The sequence below is a fragment of the Marmota marmota genome, unplaced genomic scaffold (genome assembly GCF_001458135.2).
Source record: "Marmota marmota marmota unplaced genomic scaffold, marMar, whole genome shotgun sequence".
Taxonomy (NCBI): domain Eukaryota; kingdom Metazoa; phylum Chordata; class Mammalia; order Rodentia; family Sciuridae; genus Marmota; species Marmota marmota.
This window is the reverse complement of record NW_025999962.1, coordinates 4,736,802-4,755,347: the sequence shown is the minus strand read 5'-3', so window position 1 is coordinate 4,755,347 and position 18,546 is coordinate 4,736,802. Positions and strand designations below refer to the sequence as shown.

Here is an 18,546-nt window from a genome sequence, read left to right as displayed (position 1 = left end):
GAATGCCAGTTGACCTGCTTGGCACCAGCTTCTCCCCTCCGGGTGGCCCTGAAATACCCTGTTGGCGGGATGGGGGCGGGGGACCAGGCCAACCCCAGCAAACAAGGCTTTCTGCTGGCCCAGACCCACCTGGATTTGGAGGTGTCCCTGCACCCCAGGCTTCCAAGTGAGTGACCTTGACCTGTCCAGGCAGCTGTCTGGAGTACTGAGACTGGACAGTGTGGTGCACCAGCCACGGCCTCGGGAAGGGCTCGCCTCTCCTGCCACCAGTTACTACAGCCTGGCGGCAGCCTCCTAAGACCTGGCTGTGGCCGCTCCCCAGGGCCAGGCCTGAGAGCGGGGCCTTTTTGGTTTTGGCTCTTGATGTTAAATCAGCGGACTGCACTGGGAAACCCCGCCCTCGCTCTGGCAGATGTGACAGGGCTCCCTCTCAGGGGATGGGCCGGGCTCTCCTGGCACAGTGGGGACCTCCAGCGTCCCTCCCAAGCCTGCCAAGGAAGGGGGCCAAGGAAGGTGCTGGTGCCCTGCAGGAGCCCAAAGGCTCTTCAGCCCAGGCTCAGAAGGGACAGAGCCTTGCTAGCAGGGCATCAAACCAGGCCTTTGCACAGTCAGAGGGCCTGGCCAGCTGCTGTCCGCATGGAAGCCCCAGTGATTGATGACCCCGGGTCCATCAGACACTTGTGAACAGGTACTCCGGACTAGGATGACAGGCCTCTGCTGTACTACTGTGGGCGGCACCCTTGTTGGGAGAGTTGCCAAAGGTGGGCATCCCACACAGCCAGAGCGCCACCATGCCGACTCCACCAACAGCATGCAGAGGGACCTCTGGGACTTCCTCAGTACCGCCCTGAAGGTCTGCGGTACAGGCCACCACTACCAGGCCTCTCCAGCAACTCCACGTGCTCAGCACCGACATATTCTGGCCCTCAACGAATTCCTAAAAAAGGGTGACTAGGGTGCCATTGAGCACCAGGAGAAAGCATTCCGTGGGACCAGCATCGTCTCCATGTCAGTGCCTCAGCTGGGACATGGAGTCCCTGCTGGTGGCCTTGCTTGGGGGTTGTTTGCATAGACATCTAGAAACAGAAAAGCGTGCTTGGTCACTATTTCTCAGGGGACACATGGACCTGATTTTGGTGACCACCCCTGCCCACTGTGCCACAGGTTTTAGGTGAACCCGGAGCCAGCATGAGTGCCACCTGTTAGGACCCGGCGGTCTGGACGCAGTCTTAGCTTCACCCACACCCTGTTACAGTCTTGACTCTAGGGGACACAGCTGCCACACCAGCCTAGGCCTGTGCTTCCAGGACCCCAGAGAAAGGAGCAGCCATCAAAGAAGAAGCCATACTTTATTGCAGTACAAATTAAGCAGGGTGAGAGCTGGGAGGCTAGCAGCCCACCCTCCAGGTGAGGAAACCAGAGGCGGCATCAACCCTGCCCTCCACAGCCATGGCCCTGCTGGGCGGAGGGAGGGCCATGTCCAGCTAAAGGGTGAGGGGAGTCAAAGAGGTGGTCCATGTGTCTGGAGACAGATGGTGGGCAGAATCACACCCAGTTTTGTTATGAAAAGAATTGCTTTTAGCTTCAAAAATGAAACAGACACCACATCCCTGTCCTGTCCTCCTGTGTGCTGGAAAGTTCTGGAAGCAGCTCTTGCCTACCTGGACACAGACTTGCCCACTGCACTGCAGCTACACCGGAACCATTGGCAGCTGCTGGGCACACACCTATGATCCAGCTACTGAGTGGCTGAGGCAGGAGAATCACAAGTTCAAGGCCAGCCTGAGCAACTTAGTGAGATCCTGTCCCCAAATAAAAAAGGGCTGGGGATGTAGCTCAGTGGTACAGCACTTGTCTAGCAAGTGAGAAGCCCTGGGTTCCATCTCAGGACCACAGAACAACACTCCAAGACCATGAAACAAAGGAACGCTGGCACGTGACCACAAATTCCAGAAAAAAATTAGGAAAGAACTAAAATTTTACATTTTCTTCCCATAAGTTTAAAAACAAAATGCCCACACTTTGACTCTGGACCTTAGTGACAACAGCACCTGTCTTGAACTGAGGTCCTCCTTGGAATCATCTTGCTAGCCACGGCCATTTCTCAGCCACTCCTGCCTGGTGCTCTGCCACCCACACTCGTCCTTGAGACCCTCTCCAGAGCACCTCAGCCCATCTCAGAGGGTGGCGAGGTGCCTGGTGAGCAGGTGGGCCCTGGTGGGAACTCGAGTAGGCCAACTTTCCAGAGGACAGGCCACTCTCAAACATGAGAAGGGAGAAGCCGGCCCTCCTGCGTGGCCGTGGGCAGAGGTCTGCTGGTGGGGGCTGGAGTGTGGCTGGTGGCCAGGGTTTCCCAGGCTTTCTGGGGCATCTGTCACCCCGCTTGGGGGAGCCACGAGGCAAGAGGGCACACTGTGGAAAGAGACCCAACGAGGCCTCATTCTATGCAGAGTTCCCAAACATTTCCCTCAGAGCCCCATTTCTAAGGAACCCTTGTCCCCTAACCTCTGGAAACAGCAGCTCAGGATCCACACTCTCCCGGTGCCAGGAACAAAGCCCTTGATAAAGTTGGGGACTCACTCGCGTAGTCAGTGGTGAGGGGTGTAGAGGGGGCTGGGGTACCACTTGGCCCCAGTGGTGTCCTCACTGACCCACAGCAGAGAGGAGGACCCTCAATCCCAGTGGGTGATACAGGGACAGGGCCAGGAAGGCAGAGGATTTGGGCTGAGGCTATGACTTGGTCAGGGACTGGAGAAGAGGAGGTGGCAGGTCAGGGTCTTGGCAGGAGGAGCTCAGAGAACTGAGGCCCCAACCTGGCCAGCAAGAACAGGTGGGAGGCCCTAGACGAGGCGGGTGACATGGCAATCGCTGGGCTGGTCCAGAAACAGGGTGCTGAAGACATCGTTGAAGAAGCTGGGGTGGTACCTGCAGGCTCGCTCACAGTCTGGGTTGAAGTTCACCTCCAGGATCTGGGGCTGCATCACCCGCTTTCCTGGGGATGAGGGAAGCAGGTGAAAAGGTTGCAGGGGACCAAGGGATGGGGACCTGGAAATAAGTCTCCTGGTTCTGCAGGCTGGCCTGGACTGCCACCTGCCCCCATGGCCAGGCAGGAGCAGACTGTAGCCCTAGGGACGAGAGTGCATCACAGCAAGGGCAGACGCCGAGTTCAGCCCAGAGGGGAAGAGGAGGCAGTGCTGGCAGGGTGGGCTGTCACCAAGAGGGCCTGGCTGGGGCCAGGGAGACAGGGGCTCCCTCTGCATGGCAGGTGTCCCCCCTGCAGAGGGCCAGGCCGCTCAGTCTAGACTCCTGGCTCATTCCAGCTCAGGGCGCCTGGGTGGTTCCTCACCATCAGGGCGGCTGTCCCACTTCAGCATGAGGTCAATGGCGTACACGGCCCGGGATGCGGCGTAGTCGCAGAGGCCCTGGGGTGGTGGCTTGGCACATGCCACCTGGAACAGCTCCATGATGGCCCGGAAGATCTCAGCCTAGGGACGGGGAGGGTGAGTCAAGGGGCCTGTTGGTCCTAATGCCGGGACTGGCCTCCCACAGCTGCCTCAATTCATTGTCCCTGCCTGAACCCTAGCCCTGAAATGGCCCAAGTCAACACCCCCTACACCCTTTGTCTCTAGACCTATCCATGTCACTTCTACCTGACATTTTCCCTTCTCTGGGAGTCTACTTTATTTCTGGTGTTGGGGATCAAACCCAGGAACTTGCAATTTCCAGGCAAATGTCCTACCCCAGAGCTACACCTCAGCCCCCAGGTCCACTTTCAGCAAACCTGCTCCATCTCCTGCCCTAGCACCCCTGTGGCTCAACCAGGGACTCACAGGCCCAGCCTGCCTCCAGGGGACTCAGGTCACTCTAGCAGATGGAGCCTGCTGCCCTCTGGCTGACCCACGTGCTCAGAGCCACCCAGTCCCAGAGTGTGAGGGGCGGTTCCTACAGGTGTGCAGCCTGGCCCCGCCCCCAGTGGAGCTTGGGACTCACCTGGACACCACTCCAGGGGAACTCTGGGTATTGCTTTTCAAACTCAGGGATGAATTCATTGTAGTGTACCTGCAATACACAGGGCCAGGCGGTCACTCTTGCTTTGCTGGGGCAATAGGACAGCACCGCAGGACAGCATGTGGCCCAAGCCCCCCAGGTTACAAAGGGGAAAAGAGACTGGGTTTAAACTCTGGCTTCTGTGAGACTCTGGCAAAGCATGTCAACCTCCAAGCCTGTCTCCTCCTGTGACGGGGAACACACCTACACAGCAAGCTGATTTCAAGGCTGTCGGGAGGCTGAGTCAGACAGCAGGGTCAGGGCAGCTCAGCACCCAGACCAGGACAGCCCACCTGAAACAGAGCCTGGACCCAGTCTTCAGGGCCCTACCTGTGTCCCTGCACTGCTGAAAAACAGCGAGATCTCCACCAGACTAAGACTCTACCCCAAGAAGGGCCTGAATAAGCTGGCTCGGATTTCTTCCAGAGAAGGGCAAGACAGGGCGAGCCCCAAGGAAGCCCAGCACGTGGACAGGACACGAGTTCTCGTGCACAGGGCTTCTGGAGATGACCCCCTCACAATGCAGAGAAGGGACTCGGCACCAACCACGTTCTGGGGCCCTCATGGCTGTTCTGGGTGCTGGCCTTCAACGTGACCAAGGACGAAAGAGGGACAAGCAGCAGCAGGACCACATGGCCCTGGCCGGGTGTGCATGAGCCCAGCACTGCTACCCAGCAGCTCCCGTTCTCCAGGTCCCTCTCAGGTAGGGTCAGCAGGATGCCTCCAAGAATGCCCCACTTGGCTCAGGTGAATAACCGTGGGAATTAGGAAGCCACAGGGCGCCCTGGGGTTGCACTTAGTGAAGCCCATCCAGGAGCATGGCGCTTGGTGGCAGAGATTCGGGGGGCGTGCTCGAGCACATGCTGAGGAGTCCAGGTGCCTGGACGGTGGTCATGCCTCAGGAGAGGGAGCAGGCAGGCAGCTGGGGGCCCTAACGGCTTGTCTTCAACCCTTGCCAACCAGCCGGCAGGGCAGAGAGCTTTGGGGCAGTGAATGCCATGGCCTGGTCCTCCTTTCCTCCTCCGAGGACCCGAGCTCTGCCCAGGCTGTGCCTGCCTGGCTCAGGTGCACCGCCTGAGGCCTCCTGCCAGCACCCCCAGCCCCACTGCCATGTACCGTGTGCCAGGAGGGACAGACGCACAGGGAAGATGGGAGATGTGGCTCCAGGAAGGGCCACAGGCTGGCAGGGGCAGGGCCAGGTGGGCACGGGGCGGGGGCTGCCCTGTCTCCTGTGGGGCCAGGCAACAGGCACCTCCGTGGCCCCCTCCATTCCTGTGCTCAGAGTGCTGAAGGGACAGCTGTGTCTTCCCAGGCGAGGCAGCTTCCTGGGGGAAACCTGCTGAGCCCCACTCTGCTGTGACCAGCCTTGGGACAGGCCGCCCGCCTGCCCCCACATCCTCAGGCACAGCGCACTTCAAGTGGCAGGGAGAACAGGACACCCCGAGGGGACACAGGAACCCTGCAGGTGCCTCGTGGCTGCCCCACCTGCTTCAGCACCACGTCTGGGTCGTAGTTCATGACGGTGAAGTGTTTCTCATAGTCGTCAAGGTCGTCAAGTGAGAAGGGCCTGGGGGACAAGCAGACATGCCAGCTTGTGGGCTCCCAGTGCGCAGCGGCTCCCCAGTGGCCCCCAGTTCTGCACCTGTCTCACCAGTGGGTGGGGGCTGGTGGGCAGCATGATGTGAAGATTCCCTGTGACGCACCCTGGCTCTCCCGCTGTCACCTGTCACAGGTCACAGCCAAGGCATGGTCACTCAGGAGGACCAAGGCGCGTCATCACTACCCGATACCCAGGGGCTGCTGGCTGGGTGGGTGTGGGAAGTCCCAGCACAGGCTTTGTGACCCACCATAAAGGAAGGTCCCGGGCCCAGACCCCACTGGACCTCACCAGCCAGCCCATTACCGGTTGGAGAAGCGTAGCCAGAACACGTCATAGGCGAACAGCTGCAGCGGCTTCACAGAGCGCAGCAGCACCACATAGCGGACATCGAACTTGACGCTGCCCACGTCTTCTCTAAGGAACAGGACGGGGCTTTCGATGTACTTGGATACCACCTGGAGGACACAGATGCCGGCTCGCTGACCGCTCTTACCTCCCCTGCGTGGGAGGCAGTACCCTGAGCTCCTGCACCTGTGGGACAGCTCCTCCATCTGCCCACCGAGGGCACCCAGGGCCAGTCATAGTGGCACTTTACCCCACATCTGCCTTGCAAACCCTGCTCTAGCCAGCAGCTAGTGTCTCCATGTTCATCTCGACTTTAGTTGAAGGAAAAAAACTCTCCGTTTCAGCGTTTGAAACAACACAGATCCTCCCCCAGACTCTACCATTCTGTCCCACTGTCCCAAGCTGCCACTGTGGGCCTTCCAGCCCTGTCCACATGCATGACCCACCACGGCAGCCACAGCCTGGATGAGTCTCCAGTCCTGTGACCCCCTGTGCTGCCCCTGGAGGCCACCACAGGCCCAGGGGCTCCATGCCTGGCCACTGCTCCTGCTGGGCTGTTACATTACGTGGCGCAGCAAGTTCTCTGAACTCGCGCTCCTCCTGCCTCAGCCTCCTGAGCTGCTGGGATTACAGTGTGCCACTGTGCCTGGCTGTGGCTGGCTACACTGGACAGTTCTAACTGAGGGTCTCTGCTGCTCCCACCTGGAGTGCCACACTGGCCCTCCCCTACTGGCACTGGCAGTGGCTGTGGAAGGAAGGACAGGGCTTCCAAGAGGGCCCTGCCCCAGTTCCAATCCCTGTGTGCCCGGCGACCCCAGTCACTGCCGACACCTGGACCTAGCTGCAGGGGTCCCAGCCCTCAAGCTCCGCCAGGCTGCCCACCTTGGGAGTGCTCTCCCGGTGCCGGATGATGCTGGGGAGGCTCCTGGTGACATGGGTGTCCAGGCTGCGGGCCAGGTTCCAGGGCTTGCAGATCCAGTGGTTGTCCTCCCCCCTGCAAGGAGGGCACGGCCAGGCTACACCCTGAGGCCTGCCCTCCCAGCCAAGCACCCCAGGACCCTGGCCACTGAGGGGGAGGCCAACATCTCCTAAGGGGCCCTAGGAATGTCACAGAGGTGGCACTGGAGGCGGGCCCAGGAGTAGGGGGCTTTCAGAGGTTGGGTGCAGAGGCCTTAGAGAGGTGAGGGTGCTTGTGGGCAGCACACACCAGCACAGGTGGTGTTCAGCTAACGAGCTGCCGGCACCAGCTGTGAATGGGATGCCACAGGGGCCTGTTTCCAGGCGCCCTATCTGGGGGCTTACCGCCTCTCCCGCTGCTGGAAGTAGCTGACAAACTGGGGCAGCTCCGTGCGCAGGTTGAAGGTCCGGGGCAACCAGGGGGGCCCCTCGGGGCCCCCTGCCCGGCGTGCGATGGAAGCCAGGCAGTCCTTCACCGTCAGCAGGTTCTCGCAGGGGAACTGGTTCAGCAGCACCTGCGGCCGCTCCTGGCTGAGGCTCCTGCAGGTGGCAGCAGGAACGGGTGGGCTCAGGGCGAAGGAGGGCTTGGGTGGGTGAGGGAGGGGAGCGGGAGCCTGCTGAGGCCGGGGGCACCCCACCTGTAGTCCTTGAAGTGGGAGAAGTGGTAGAGGATGTCGGCGTCTGCCTCGCTCGGGGTGAAGGTGAAGCGTGGGTGGGTGAGGTGGCTGAGCACCTGCTGCACGTCCGTGTGGACCCTGGGGAGGGGAGGGCAGGGTGGTCTAGACCTGCTCCCTCTACTATCTGCTGAAGGACGGGGACAGCCCGTGCTCTTATGTCCCACTGCAGGATGGCACATGGCCTGCCTCCTGTTTGTCTTCAGAATGAAATAGTCCTTCTGAGTGAAGGCTGGGCCTCCCCCATGTGGAAAAGGAGGATGGAGCGGGCCAATTTCCCCTGGACGTGCTAAGAGCCTGCCGAGAGGGGCTGATATCCCCAGAACGCTCCTCTGAAGCTGAGGGCCAAGCAGGCCAGTGTGGGGTCAAGACAAGAGTCCTGGAGCCCCTGCTGGGGGAGGGGTGGACCCTGCTCATTGAAGGGGTGGAGCTGAATGTGAAGGTGGGAGGGGCACAGGGCAGGGGAGCCAGGCGGGCAGCGCTCTGAGGCAGGGCACATGGTGGAAGTGACTGTGAGCAGGAGGACCACAAGTGGGGCCTCCATGTGCTTCTGCCCCAAGGAGGGGAGGGGCAGGGGTCACAGCCAGACTGGGGCCTCAGGAAAGGCCAGCGCAGCCTCTGTCCTCAGGAAAGGGGTGGAGGCTCTGTGGGGGCAGAGTGCAGGTGCTGTCCATTTCTGGCTGGACCAGGTTAGGCAGCCCAGGGAGGTGTCTGGGGGTTTCCAGGAAGGGCTTGCATGAAGGCAGAGACCCATCCGTCCCGACTGAGGTGGACCTGCCCAGGCCTTGCTCAGCACCAGGTGGGCACGGTGCCTGTACTTCTGCTTCTAACCTGTAAGCCGAGTGACAGTTCCCACCTTCCTGGAAGGACAAGCGTGCTCAGCCATCCAAGACTGAGAAAGTGGAAGGGCTACCTATCTGCAGGGCCCAGCCTGGACTTGCCCGCTTAGTTGTTATGATCCACTAGTCTACACCTGCAGGCCCCGGGAAGGGCCTCTCCTGGCAGCCCAGGTGGCTCTTCCAGCACCCAGCACACTCAGTCAGCACAGGCACCCATTCTGGGGAGTGGCCAGCCTTTGTTCAGGTCTAAGATCAAATGCACACAGATACCTGGGGGTGCCCCTGCATGGCTGAGCCGGGACTGGCGGTGGCCCCAGCTTCAGCCTGGAGTGTCCTCACCCCACCAGGGTTTTTACGCCTCCTTCCATCCTGAATCCCAAGGGAGAGTCCAGGGCCTTCCCTGCTCTGCTGCATCTCCTCTATGATCTCTGCGCAGACAGCAAGCTGCCAGGACTCAGGGCTCATGAGCCTGGCAGTGCTCTGGGGCTTGGGCCTGGGCCTGGAGTGTGGAGCTGGCAACCCAGGAGCCCCAGGGTAGAGAAGGGGCACCTACTTGAAGACGTGGTCATGGGGATGGGCTGCAGGGCTGATGGCAAGTGGCAGTTTCTCCTTGTTCTCCTCCAGAATGGCCTAGAAGGAAACACACCAAAGGCAGAAACAGACCTTAGTGAAGGGAGCAGGAGAAGGTGCCTCCCAGCCCGGCCCTGAGGTGGGGCCCTGCAGAGCTGGGCACTCGCTGCCCCTGGCCACCCCCACCTGGGATTCTGGAACTCATGGCCCCTAGGTACCCAGCAGCTCTTCTTTGGTGTCAAAAGAACAAGGAAAACATTTTCCAACTTCCTCAGGATCATCTCCAGATCACAGGGAGTAAGCGGGTGGCAGGCCTGTCCTAGGAGGGGCTGGGGGGCTCCAGCGGGCAGGGCTGCTCCAAGCATATGCTGCAATGGTTTACAGCCTGCCCACAAAACTAGGGAGGGAGGTGGGGCAGGGGGTCACAGCCAGACCTGGGCCTTAGGAAAGGAGTGGAGGACTCGGGGCTGACACTCCCTTTACAAGGCAGCTCTTGGTCTATTACCTCAGTGGGCTGGACCCGGGGAGCCACTGCTAATGAAGGGAAGGCAGCAGCTACAGTGTGCTGCTCCGGCCAGACCACAGGCCCTGTGGCTCCGCCTCACTTTCTCTCAGCCACTAGCTCCAAGGAAGTCGGTCTCCGTGTGGGGCAAGGCTTCAGCAGCCCACAGAGGCCCATATGCCGAGGCCCGGGCCGGAAAGCAGCACTGAGCCACTCCTGCCCAAGGGAACTGTGTGAGGTGACAGGTTTGCTGCTGTGAGCTGCTAGGGTCTGGACCGCTCAGTCAGCACCCAGAGTGAACCTGGGCGCAGGAAAGCACGGATGTCTCAGATGCGGGGCTGCCCTGGCTCCTGTCAGCACAGAGCCCCCAGGCAAAGATCTGCCTTCCACTAACAGCCAAGACCAGGATGCAACTGTCCCCAAGGCAGACTCACACCTCGTCCCCTGCACCCCTGCTTCACAGGCCCGAGCTCACTGAGCACACCGTGGGCATGGACATGCCTCTGGACAGACAAGGGCAGTCCCTTGGCAGGGGCCATTTGGTCACCACTGATGTCCACGGAGGTGTTGCTAGGCTCAGGCCCAGGCCCACCCCTGCCAATAGCAGCGACCACTCCAACACCAGCTGCCCTGTTCAGTCCCATCCGCAGCCTTCCAGATACCAAGCACCACAGTCTGTGTGGCTCAGCAGCTTCCAACACAGTGAGGCAAGGTCTGTGGCCTCTGCCTGTGGGCTAACGTGTGCCCTTGGTTTCAGATTCAGGCTCTGCACTAGCTATGTGACCTCTGGTAAGTTAATTAATTAACTTCTCTGTGCCCCAACTTCCCCATCCTCAATAAAATGAAGATGTAACAGGACTGTAAGGTTGTAAGGAACACAGGAGAATGAGCTTCTGTGGTGCTAGGTTCAAGCTCCCATGTGTGCTGGATCCAGTTGACGGGACACAGTGGCAGGCCACAGGCAGAGGGAGGCTCTGGCAGAAGCTGTGTTCTTATAGGACCCGCCTCCCTGGGCCTCACTGACCCTCAGTCCCTAACCCACAGCCCCTGGTATCAGGCCCTGCATGAGCTCCTGTCACCAGCCCGATGCTCGAGTGGGCCAGCGACATCCTGGTGGGGCCTGACGGGGAGCTGCCCAGTCAGAGCATCACTTTGATTTCAGTGACAAGGGCCTGCCGTGTGCGGGAGAGGGGCTGCGTCGTGTTGAATGGGGTCGGCCCTTCCTATCCCTGGGTCTGCTTCCTCACATTCAACCAACAGATGGTCAGTCAAAAATTTCTATCTGTCCTGAATATGCGGACTCTCCCTTGTCCCTAACAACATGAACAAGGGTTCACACAACACTTCCGGTCTTAGGTGACAAGTGTAGGTTCTACGGGAACACCACACCACCTGGAAATTCTGGAATCCATGAGGGTCCCAGAACCAGTCACCTGAGGACAGCCAGGGAAGCCCAGTGTCCTTCTGCCCAGGAGGGAAATCTCTCCAGATGAGACATGGGACAGAGCAGGCCCGCGCCTCCTTGGTAACAAGCAGCATCTGCTGACGTCCTTCGAGGAGCAGCTCCTGTCACCTAGTGTTTACGCATGTGGTTGCAGGCTGCTCGTGCTCCAGCAAGACCTGCCTCAGATGGCCCCAAACACCTTCCCGCTCCCAGTAACCAGCTCGGCGCCTGGCACCCAGCAGTGTTCAGTAACGTGGTGACGGATGGAGAACGTTCCAGCAGCCACCAGACCAACAGGCCTGGGTTGGAGGTGGAGGCAGGGCCACACCTGGTAGTACTCGGCGGGCGGCTCGGGCGTGGAGGAGCTGAGGTCCGACATGTCGGTGGGGGCCCAGGGCAGCAGCATGCATTTCCGGATCAGAGGGTCTGCCTCTCCGTAGGCAAAGTCCCGGGTCACCTCCTCTGCGCCAAGACACGCGTGCCCATCAGTGGGGGCGTCAAGGAGCTGGCCGAGGCCCGTCCTACAGGGTGGGGAGGCTCTGACTTACCGCCTGTGTCCAAGTCCCTCAGCGGCCACAGCAGCGTGTAGGCCACTTGCTGGGGCATGTAGAAGAAGGGTGCCGTGGCGAAGCTGGGCACGTCTGCGTGCTGGATCCGCGAGCCAAACTCGTCCATGATGTACCACACCGGCACCTTCTCCTCAGCTGTCTGTGGGCAGGGCACAGGGCAGCCCTCACCCACATGTCCACCGCCTGCTCCTTCTGCCCTGTGCCCTCCACCGGCCTGCCCACCACGGCCCACAGAAGCATGGAGTGATTGCAGTTGTCACTTTTCTCCTATGCCCAGCTCTCCTGAGTCTGGAGGGACAGTTCAGTCCCTCCTGGACAGGGGCCCTGCCCTTGTAGACCAGGACAGAGCCCATGTAACACAGTGTGACAACCTGTGTGGTAAAAAGGCAGTTGGCTCATCCCCATGCGGACAGTCTGGACTTTCCGTGTGGTGGGGAAGGGAGTCTGAGTTCAGGGAAGGCTCTCTGGAGGCAGCGGCGCCGAGGAGGAGCAAGCATGACTTCCTGAACTAAGAGTGGCGAGGGGCTGGGGCCTGCAGAGGCCATAGGTGGTAGTGAAGGCCCCGGTCAGGCCAAAGGGCCTGGACTCCCCTCCTAAGGCTGGTGCAGAACCAGAGGACAGAAGGGAACAGGGCAGAGGCAGCTCAGTTGTCTGGGCTCAGGTTCAGGGGTCTGAGAGCTGGGTCCTGTGAGCTCCAAGCCTGGGCGAGCACCTGGGGCCCAGCCTTGGCTGGTCCTGAGCAAGGGGGTCAGCCTCTCCTGATGAGGCCACATGAAAAAATGCCCCTTCCAAAGGAGGTGGCCCGGGACTGAGCCCACAGAGAGGCAGACCCTGGGCCAGAGGTGCAAGCCGCTGCCCTGGGCCTGCTGGCAGGGCAGGCCCAGCTCCTCCACACCTGGGCCGCCCACCCAGCCCTGCCAGGTGCGGCCCTCTGCCTCCACCTCCGACCCCTGTTCACTGTGGGGGCTCCCACCAGCCCTGATGGCCCAAAGGCCCCGCCTGTGCTCCCTTTCCCTGGGACCCAGTGGCTGGCTTACCCCATGGGCCACCTGGTAGGTCTGGTTGAACTTCCACATATCTTCTAGAACCAGGGCCACAGCCTCCAGGCTGGGCAGCTCACCATGAAACTCGATGCCCATCAAGGAGGCCATGCGGTGCAGCAGCCCTGGCACCTGCTGTAGCTGCTGGCGGGCATGCTCCACGCGACACGTCCAGGCGTGGTCGATGAGGAAGATGCTGTAGACACATGTGAGTTGCCGAGCAGGCATGGCAAAAGGGAAAGGGGGAAAGAGGAGGACCAGAAGGGAGAAGACACCCAAGGCTAGGTCCTGTACCCATCCTTCTGAGACCCAGTTAACCCACCAACATGGTTATGGATGGTTTTGGATGGGTTTTGGCCAAGACCCCAGCTCTGTCACCCAGTATACGGCTTCCAGCTAGCCACCTCCTCTGAGCTCTAATGCAGGTCACTGGGGTTCCCCATTTCCCATGACCAGGTGGATGTCAGCACCACACGGGTCTGGAGATCCAGCATGAGGGAGGCTACTGGAGAGGAAGGGGATAGGAGGGCAGGGATGGGGAAGAGAAAGGGATGACTAGAGTGTTATTTGAGTACATGACCATGCCACAATGAAACCCATCATTCTGTTAATTAAATGTGCTAAGTGGAACCAGTGGGGTGGCACATGCCTGTAATCCCAGCAGCTTGGGAGGCTGAGGCAGGAGGATCCCAAATTGAAAGCCATCTCTAAGGCCCTAAGCAACTTAGCAAGATCCTGTCTAAATACATTACACAGGGCTGGGGATGTGGCTCAGTGGTTAAGTGCCCCTTGGTTCAATCCTCGGTGCAAAAAAAAAAAAAGGTTCCAAATAGCCAGCACTCTTGCCTTGGCTGAGTGCTGGTGAAAAGCAACAGTGGTCACTCATGTAAGAGTCCATGGCTGGACTAAGTGGGTGCAGAACAGGCCTGGGCTCCCCACCTTGCTCCCTACAGGGGCAGGCGGTCATCTAAAACAAAGGTCCCCACACCAGGAGGCCAAGTGGGAGTGCAAAGGAGCTGCCCCACAGAATGTGCCCATGCACACCAGGCCTCTGGAGGGAGAGCTGAGCCCTGCACACAGTACACAGCTCCTGCAAGAGCATGGCAGGCATGTGCTCCCCTGCAGGTCTGAGGCCAGGCCTTCTTGCCACCCCCAGGATGGGGCTGCCCGGGTTTGAGGCCCTACTAGCTTAGGAGGGACCAAGCACTCAAGTGGCTCATGGGCATGGTTGTTCCTGGCTGAATCCAACCCCTTTAAAATGAAAGGGTCAGCTAACGCACTGGTCCTTAAGTTCAGGGCAAGTTCAGGAAAGTTTATTTTGCTGTGCTTATATTAGATTTTTGGTTTGCTACATATCCAGAGACAGAGATTTGAAGACTCCAGAACTCAGGGCGGAGCTAGGCCCTTGAAGATGGATGCAGGGGTGACCCTGGGCAACGTGACAAGATGTTGTACCCAATGGGTGCTCAGGAAGAGAGGGCCTAGGAGCTTGTTGGGGCTGGGCAACTGGGGAAAGCTGAAGCTGAAATTAACACCCAAGGCTCCAAACCCAGGCCAGGTCCCCAGCCCCTCCCAGGCCTGCTGTAGGTGGGGTGTGTGACAAGGGCTGAGTGTGCCCCAAGCTGAGGCGGCTGCTTGACTCACCGCACTGCCCTGGGGGAGGAGGCGAGCCTGGGCCCAACTGCATGATAGGTGGGGGTGCTGGGCAGGTGGAAGAGGCGGAAAAAGCTCCCCAGGAGACAGACCCTGTAAGCCTTAGGGGCCAGCACAAGTTTAAGATTCCAACAAGGACTTTGGCAGGAGATATCTCTAGTGTGGTCCCTGGGAGACAGGAAACTGTGGGCAGGACCAGCCTTGCTCTGGGTCTCAGAGGTTCCTGTTTCCAAGAAAGGGTCCAAGGAGAAGCCATGCTTAGGAACAGGCAGGCACCTGCAGCACCCAGCCTCAGCCAACTGGGCAACCATGCCCAAAAGCTTCAGCAAAACCAAAGTCTTACACCCTGCAAGGGGGCCACTGTGACAATGGTGAGATCACAGGCAGGCACTCAGGGGACTTCACCATGTTGGAACAGACACTACTGTGAAGCCCTGTGGGAACAGCACTGGCCATGCATGCACTGCACTGGCTTGTCCTGGGACCAAGATGCTGCTTGGCACACAGGAAGCAGAGTGTCTGCACTTAGTTTTGCCCTAACAGCCAACATTTGGTGCAAGCTTTGTAGCTTTGTAAGAGTGGGCTGGGCCCTGGATGGAGGGCCTGGGATCCTACCTGTTGGGGTCTGCGGCCCGAAGCCCGCTCTCACTGGTCACGATGACCTTGTAGCACAGTTCACTCCCGGGGTTGGGCTGCTTCCTTCGTGCCTCCCCGGCAGCTGGATCCTCCTCCTCTTCCACCTCCTCCACCTGCATTATCCCGAACATCTCCCCGGCGTCGAAGACCTGGGGCCAGAGCATGGGTCAGCAAGTGTGGGGCAGGAGACCCTACCCCGACCCTCACCACAGTCATGACTGCTGCCACAGGGTCGCTGAGGGCCACATCAAGGCCTTGAGGATGAACCTGACTCCTCTAAGGAGTAGGACCTATATACTACCCGACCTACCCACAAAAACCTGGCAGATGGGGAAACTAGGCCTCCTAGAACTTCACAGGGGCATAATCTATGCTGAGATCATCCAAGGTGCTGGCCCCATGGGACACCACTCTTGGAAATGGACTATGTACACAGGGGAATGCTCTTTAGTTTAGGTCTCTTGCTTTCCAGGAAAAATAAGGTCCTAAGGGCAGAAGGTGGCTCTGGTCACACTAGAGGTGAATGGGGGTCAGGGTCCTGGTAGCTGGGGAGCACTTCCTCTCACCAGAAGCAATTGCACACCACAGTAGCTGAGACCCCCTGTCACTCGCCCAGACCAGCCAATAGCCCAGGGCTGGCAGGAAACAGAGGGGTATGCGCCATCCTCAGGGTAGAGTGGGCCTCTTCTCCTGTGCCTGGAGCCAGGCTGGTCCTAGCTCCTGCCACCAGCCAGTGATGGGGGTGGGGGCGGTATCTTTAGACTCTGCAGCCTGGCACAGGCGGCTCTTCCACTTCCTACACATCTGTCCAACAGACACAACTGGACCACCTCAGGGGGGTGTTGGGAGGGTTAGGTGACCCACACACCAACAGGCTTAGAACAGAACCTGGACCACAGGACAGTTTTGTGAGCACTTGGTCTCAGCATGCTCTGTGACCCAGTCTCCTCTTGTGTGAAGGGGTACCACCCATCTTCCAGGACCGCTTTGGGAATTAGATCTAACAGCACACATTAAGTTCCGACACCCAGAGGAGACTTGATTCCAGTCCTCCCTGAAACCTCTAGCCTCTCAGGGGCAGCTCACTAGCTACTCAGGCACAGGCGGCACTGGGATGCTGGTGGGGACTGGCACTCCATGGTCACAGAGGATGAGCATGGTGCTGAGAGCTGAGGAAGGGCTAGGCCATCCAAGTACCAGGTGGGCAGCGGCAGAGCCTGAGGAAGTTTCTGGGTGAAGATACATAGGTGGACTCCAAAGGACCTGGCTCTGGGGAGGTAGGGGAAAGAACTCCGGGCAGGGGAAGGGCAAGGAAGGGCCCAGCAGGGTGCGGCAGACAGATCACCTGGAAGAGGCTCCCAGAGAGCTGGGCAGAGGTTTGTGTCCTGCTTTAATGCTGGCCGCAGCCCTGGGAAGGCCACTACCTCGCTCTCTGCTAAGAAGGCAGGGGCTGGAGCCTGGCTTCGCTCACCTAAGTACTCCCAAATCCTCAGCCTTCCATCGCCAGCCTCCTGGGGGTCAGCGGGCCCACCCCCATTCTGGCTTGGCTTCTCCCTTGCTATGGAATGAGGTGACCACAGCCTGCACTTGACAGGTCTTGAGGGGCCCCCAGGGAGACAGCAAGGGGAGTGGTCACCAGTGGAAAGCTCAAGCAGGAGTCGGCAGTTGCACTAGGGTCACAGGATGAGGCCCTTGTGTGCAGCAGGTACTGGTCTTGGTGGCATGCTCCCTCCCACCCCAGACCTGGTCTTACTCTGTGACAATGGCTGCAGGTTTGTGTCTGGCATCTTGGTGACTCAGCTCTGCTGGTAACAGCTTGGGAGGTCAATGGAAAAACACTGGCTGCCCCAGGGTAGGGCACAGCAATGGGGTGGCCAGGGAAGAAACGACATGACACTGGTGACCATCTTCTACAAACTGGACACTGGTGGCTTAATCCTCAGCTCTCACCTCCCCTCCCCCACCAGGTTCCCAGTCAGCCAGGTGCACCTTTCCCACTACTCCTGCTTTCCACATGAGGCTAGAGCTCCCGTGGTGAGGGACCTGCCCGAGTGAGGGTCTACCACTCCTGAGGCGGGCTGGGCAGGGGCCAGGGCATTGCCACATTATCCTCCTTTCATCCAACACAACAGGACCTTAACAAACTGGGGTCTGCCCTGCCCCAATCCCCATCACAGGTCTGGGAAGTCCTCAGAAAACAGTGGCAGCATTAAGGGCCAGGGTGATGGGGGAAGGAAATCCTGTTCCAGAGCACATGCACTGAGAGGAGTGCCACTGCCACCAAGCACAGATGCTCGACTTACGATGGGGCTACGGCTGAAACCCGCACGGAGGTGAAAACATCAAAGGCTAAAGACGCATCCAACACCCCCAACCCGCCGAACGTCACAGCAATGCCCTAAGCTGCTGCCCTTTCCCTTTGAGTTTTTGGGCTGCCATGGAGCTGGGGCCTGCTGGCACTGCCCAGTATTTTAGAGGATTCTGTTGCATATATAGCTCAGGAAATGGGCAAATTCAAAATTCAAAGGGCAGCTCACCGGTAAGTTTTCGGGGGAATGAATACTCAGGGACAAAAACTGCTGAGAGAGGGCAAGGTCTGTTCAGCAGTCAGGCTCCCGGGGCTCCTAGTTCCTGGCCCGGGTCACCTGCACCGCTTAGCCTGCCCAGGTTCTAGAGGCTGAGCCGGGCAGGAGCCTGGCTCCAGGGGGAAAAGGCCCCATCTGGCCTCTGGGCCAGAAGGAGCAGGAGACCTCTCAAGTCTCGGCTTAGAGAGGCAGGCACACGGGAGTGGACTCCACAAAAGGGAGAAAATCCAGAAAGCTCTACACAATTCATCTTTCCTTTACCTTCTTTCTCCATCTTCCACAGTCTCAACTCTTTTTTTTTTTTTTTTTAGAATTTTTAATATTTTTATTTTTTAGTTCTCGGCGGACACAACATCTTTGTTTGTATGTGGTGCTGAGGATCGAACCCGGGCCGCACGCATGCCAGGCGAGCGTGCTACCGCTTGAGCCACATCCCCAGCCCCACAGTCTCAACTCTTATTCTGCAAAATGAAGGTGATCTGTGCCTGAACCAAATGAAGAAACACCACGGAATTCTATGAACCAAACAGCTAAAGCTACACAAATTCACGGCTGAGAGCAGCTTCTGGGTTTGAGCTTGACAGGTCTCTTCCTAGCCTCGGCTTTCTCATCTGTATAAGGGGCGACGGGTCCCACTCCTCACAGGGCTGCCGAGGGCCGGGCACACGACACACGCCCTAGTCCACCTTAAGTTCCCGGCGCCACCCTGGCCAGCCTGGGCCTGGAGGGTCGGGGTACACAGGCGTATGTCTCCCTGGAGCTCTAGCCCCAAACTCCAAGCCGCTGCTGAATCGCCGAGGGACAGAGTCTAGGTCGCTCAACGCGACCCAGCTAATCGCGGCCGCGCGCCCAGGCCCCACCGCCCTCCGCCCGGCCGCAGCCGCGCGCTTCCCGCGGGCTCCGGAGCGGCCGGCCGCCCCACGGGGGCCGTCTGCAGCCGGGTTCCCCCGGCCTGGGCACCCCGCCCGGCCCGCACCTCGTGCTCCAGCTTGTGCAGCAGGCGGCCCCAGTACCGCTCCGGGACGCCCGAGGCGCGCAGCGCCGGCCGTGCGCGCCGCGACGTCGCGGCCGCCGCCTCACTGTGT

General features: G+C 59.6%; 1 protein-coding gene across 1 annotated transcript in view; it reads right to left on the bottom strand.

Moving 5' to 3' along the window:
• Nucleotides 1-1,330: 1,330 nt before the first annotated feature.
• Nucleotides 1,331-18,546, bottom strand: part of Ttll12 (tubulin tyrosine ligase like 12) — a 22,802-nt gene continuing 5,586 nt past the window's right edge. The window contains exons 2-15 of the mRNA XM_015501752.2: nt 18,438-18,540; nt 14,856-15,025; nt 12,585-12,783; nt 11,527-11,686; nt 11,307-11,440; nt 9,016-9,092; nt 7,588-7,704; nt 7,295-7,489; nt 6,875-6,986; nt 5,951-6,102; nt 5,533-5,614; nt 3,991-4,059; nt 3,347-3,485; nt 1,331-2,992 (exon numbers count right to left, since the gene is read on the bottom strand). Of these exons, the coding sequence (XP_015357238.1) occupies nt 2,841-2,992; nt 3,347-3,485; nt 3,991-4,059; nt 5,533-5,614; nt 5,951-6,102; nt 6,875-6,986; nt 7,295-7,489; nt 7,588-7,704; nt 9,016-9,092; nt 11,307-11,440; nt 11,527-11,686; nt 12,585-12,783; nt 14,856-15,025; nt 18,438-18,540 (1,861 nt within the window). The 3' untranslated portion in view covers nt 1,331-2,840. The remainder of the gene's footprint in view (nt 2,993-3,346; nt 3,486-3,990; nt 4,060-5,532; nt 5,615-5,950; nt 6,103-6,874; nt 6,987-7,294; nt 7,490-7,587; nt 7,705-9,015; nt 9,093-11,306; nt 11,441-11,526; nt 11,687-12,584; nt 12,784-14,855; nt 15,026-18,437; nt 18,541-18,546) is intronic.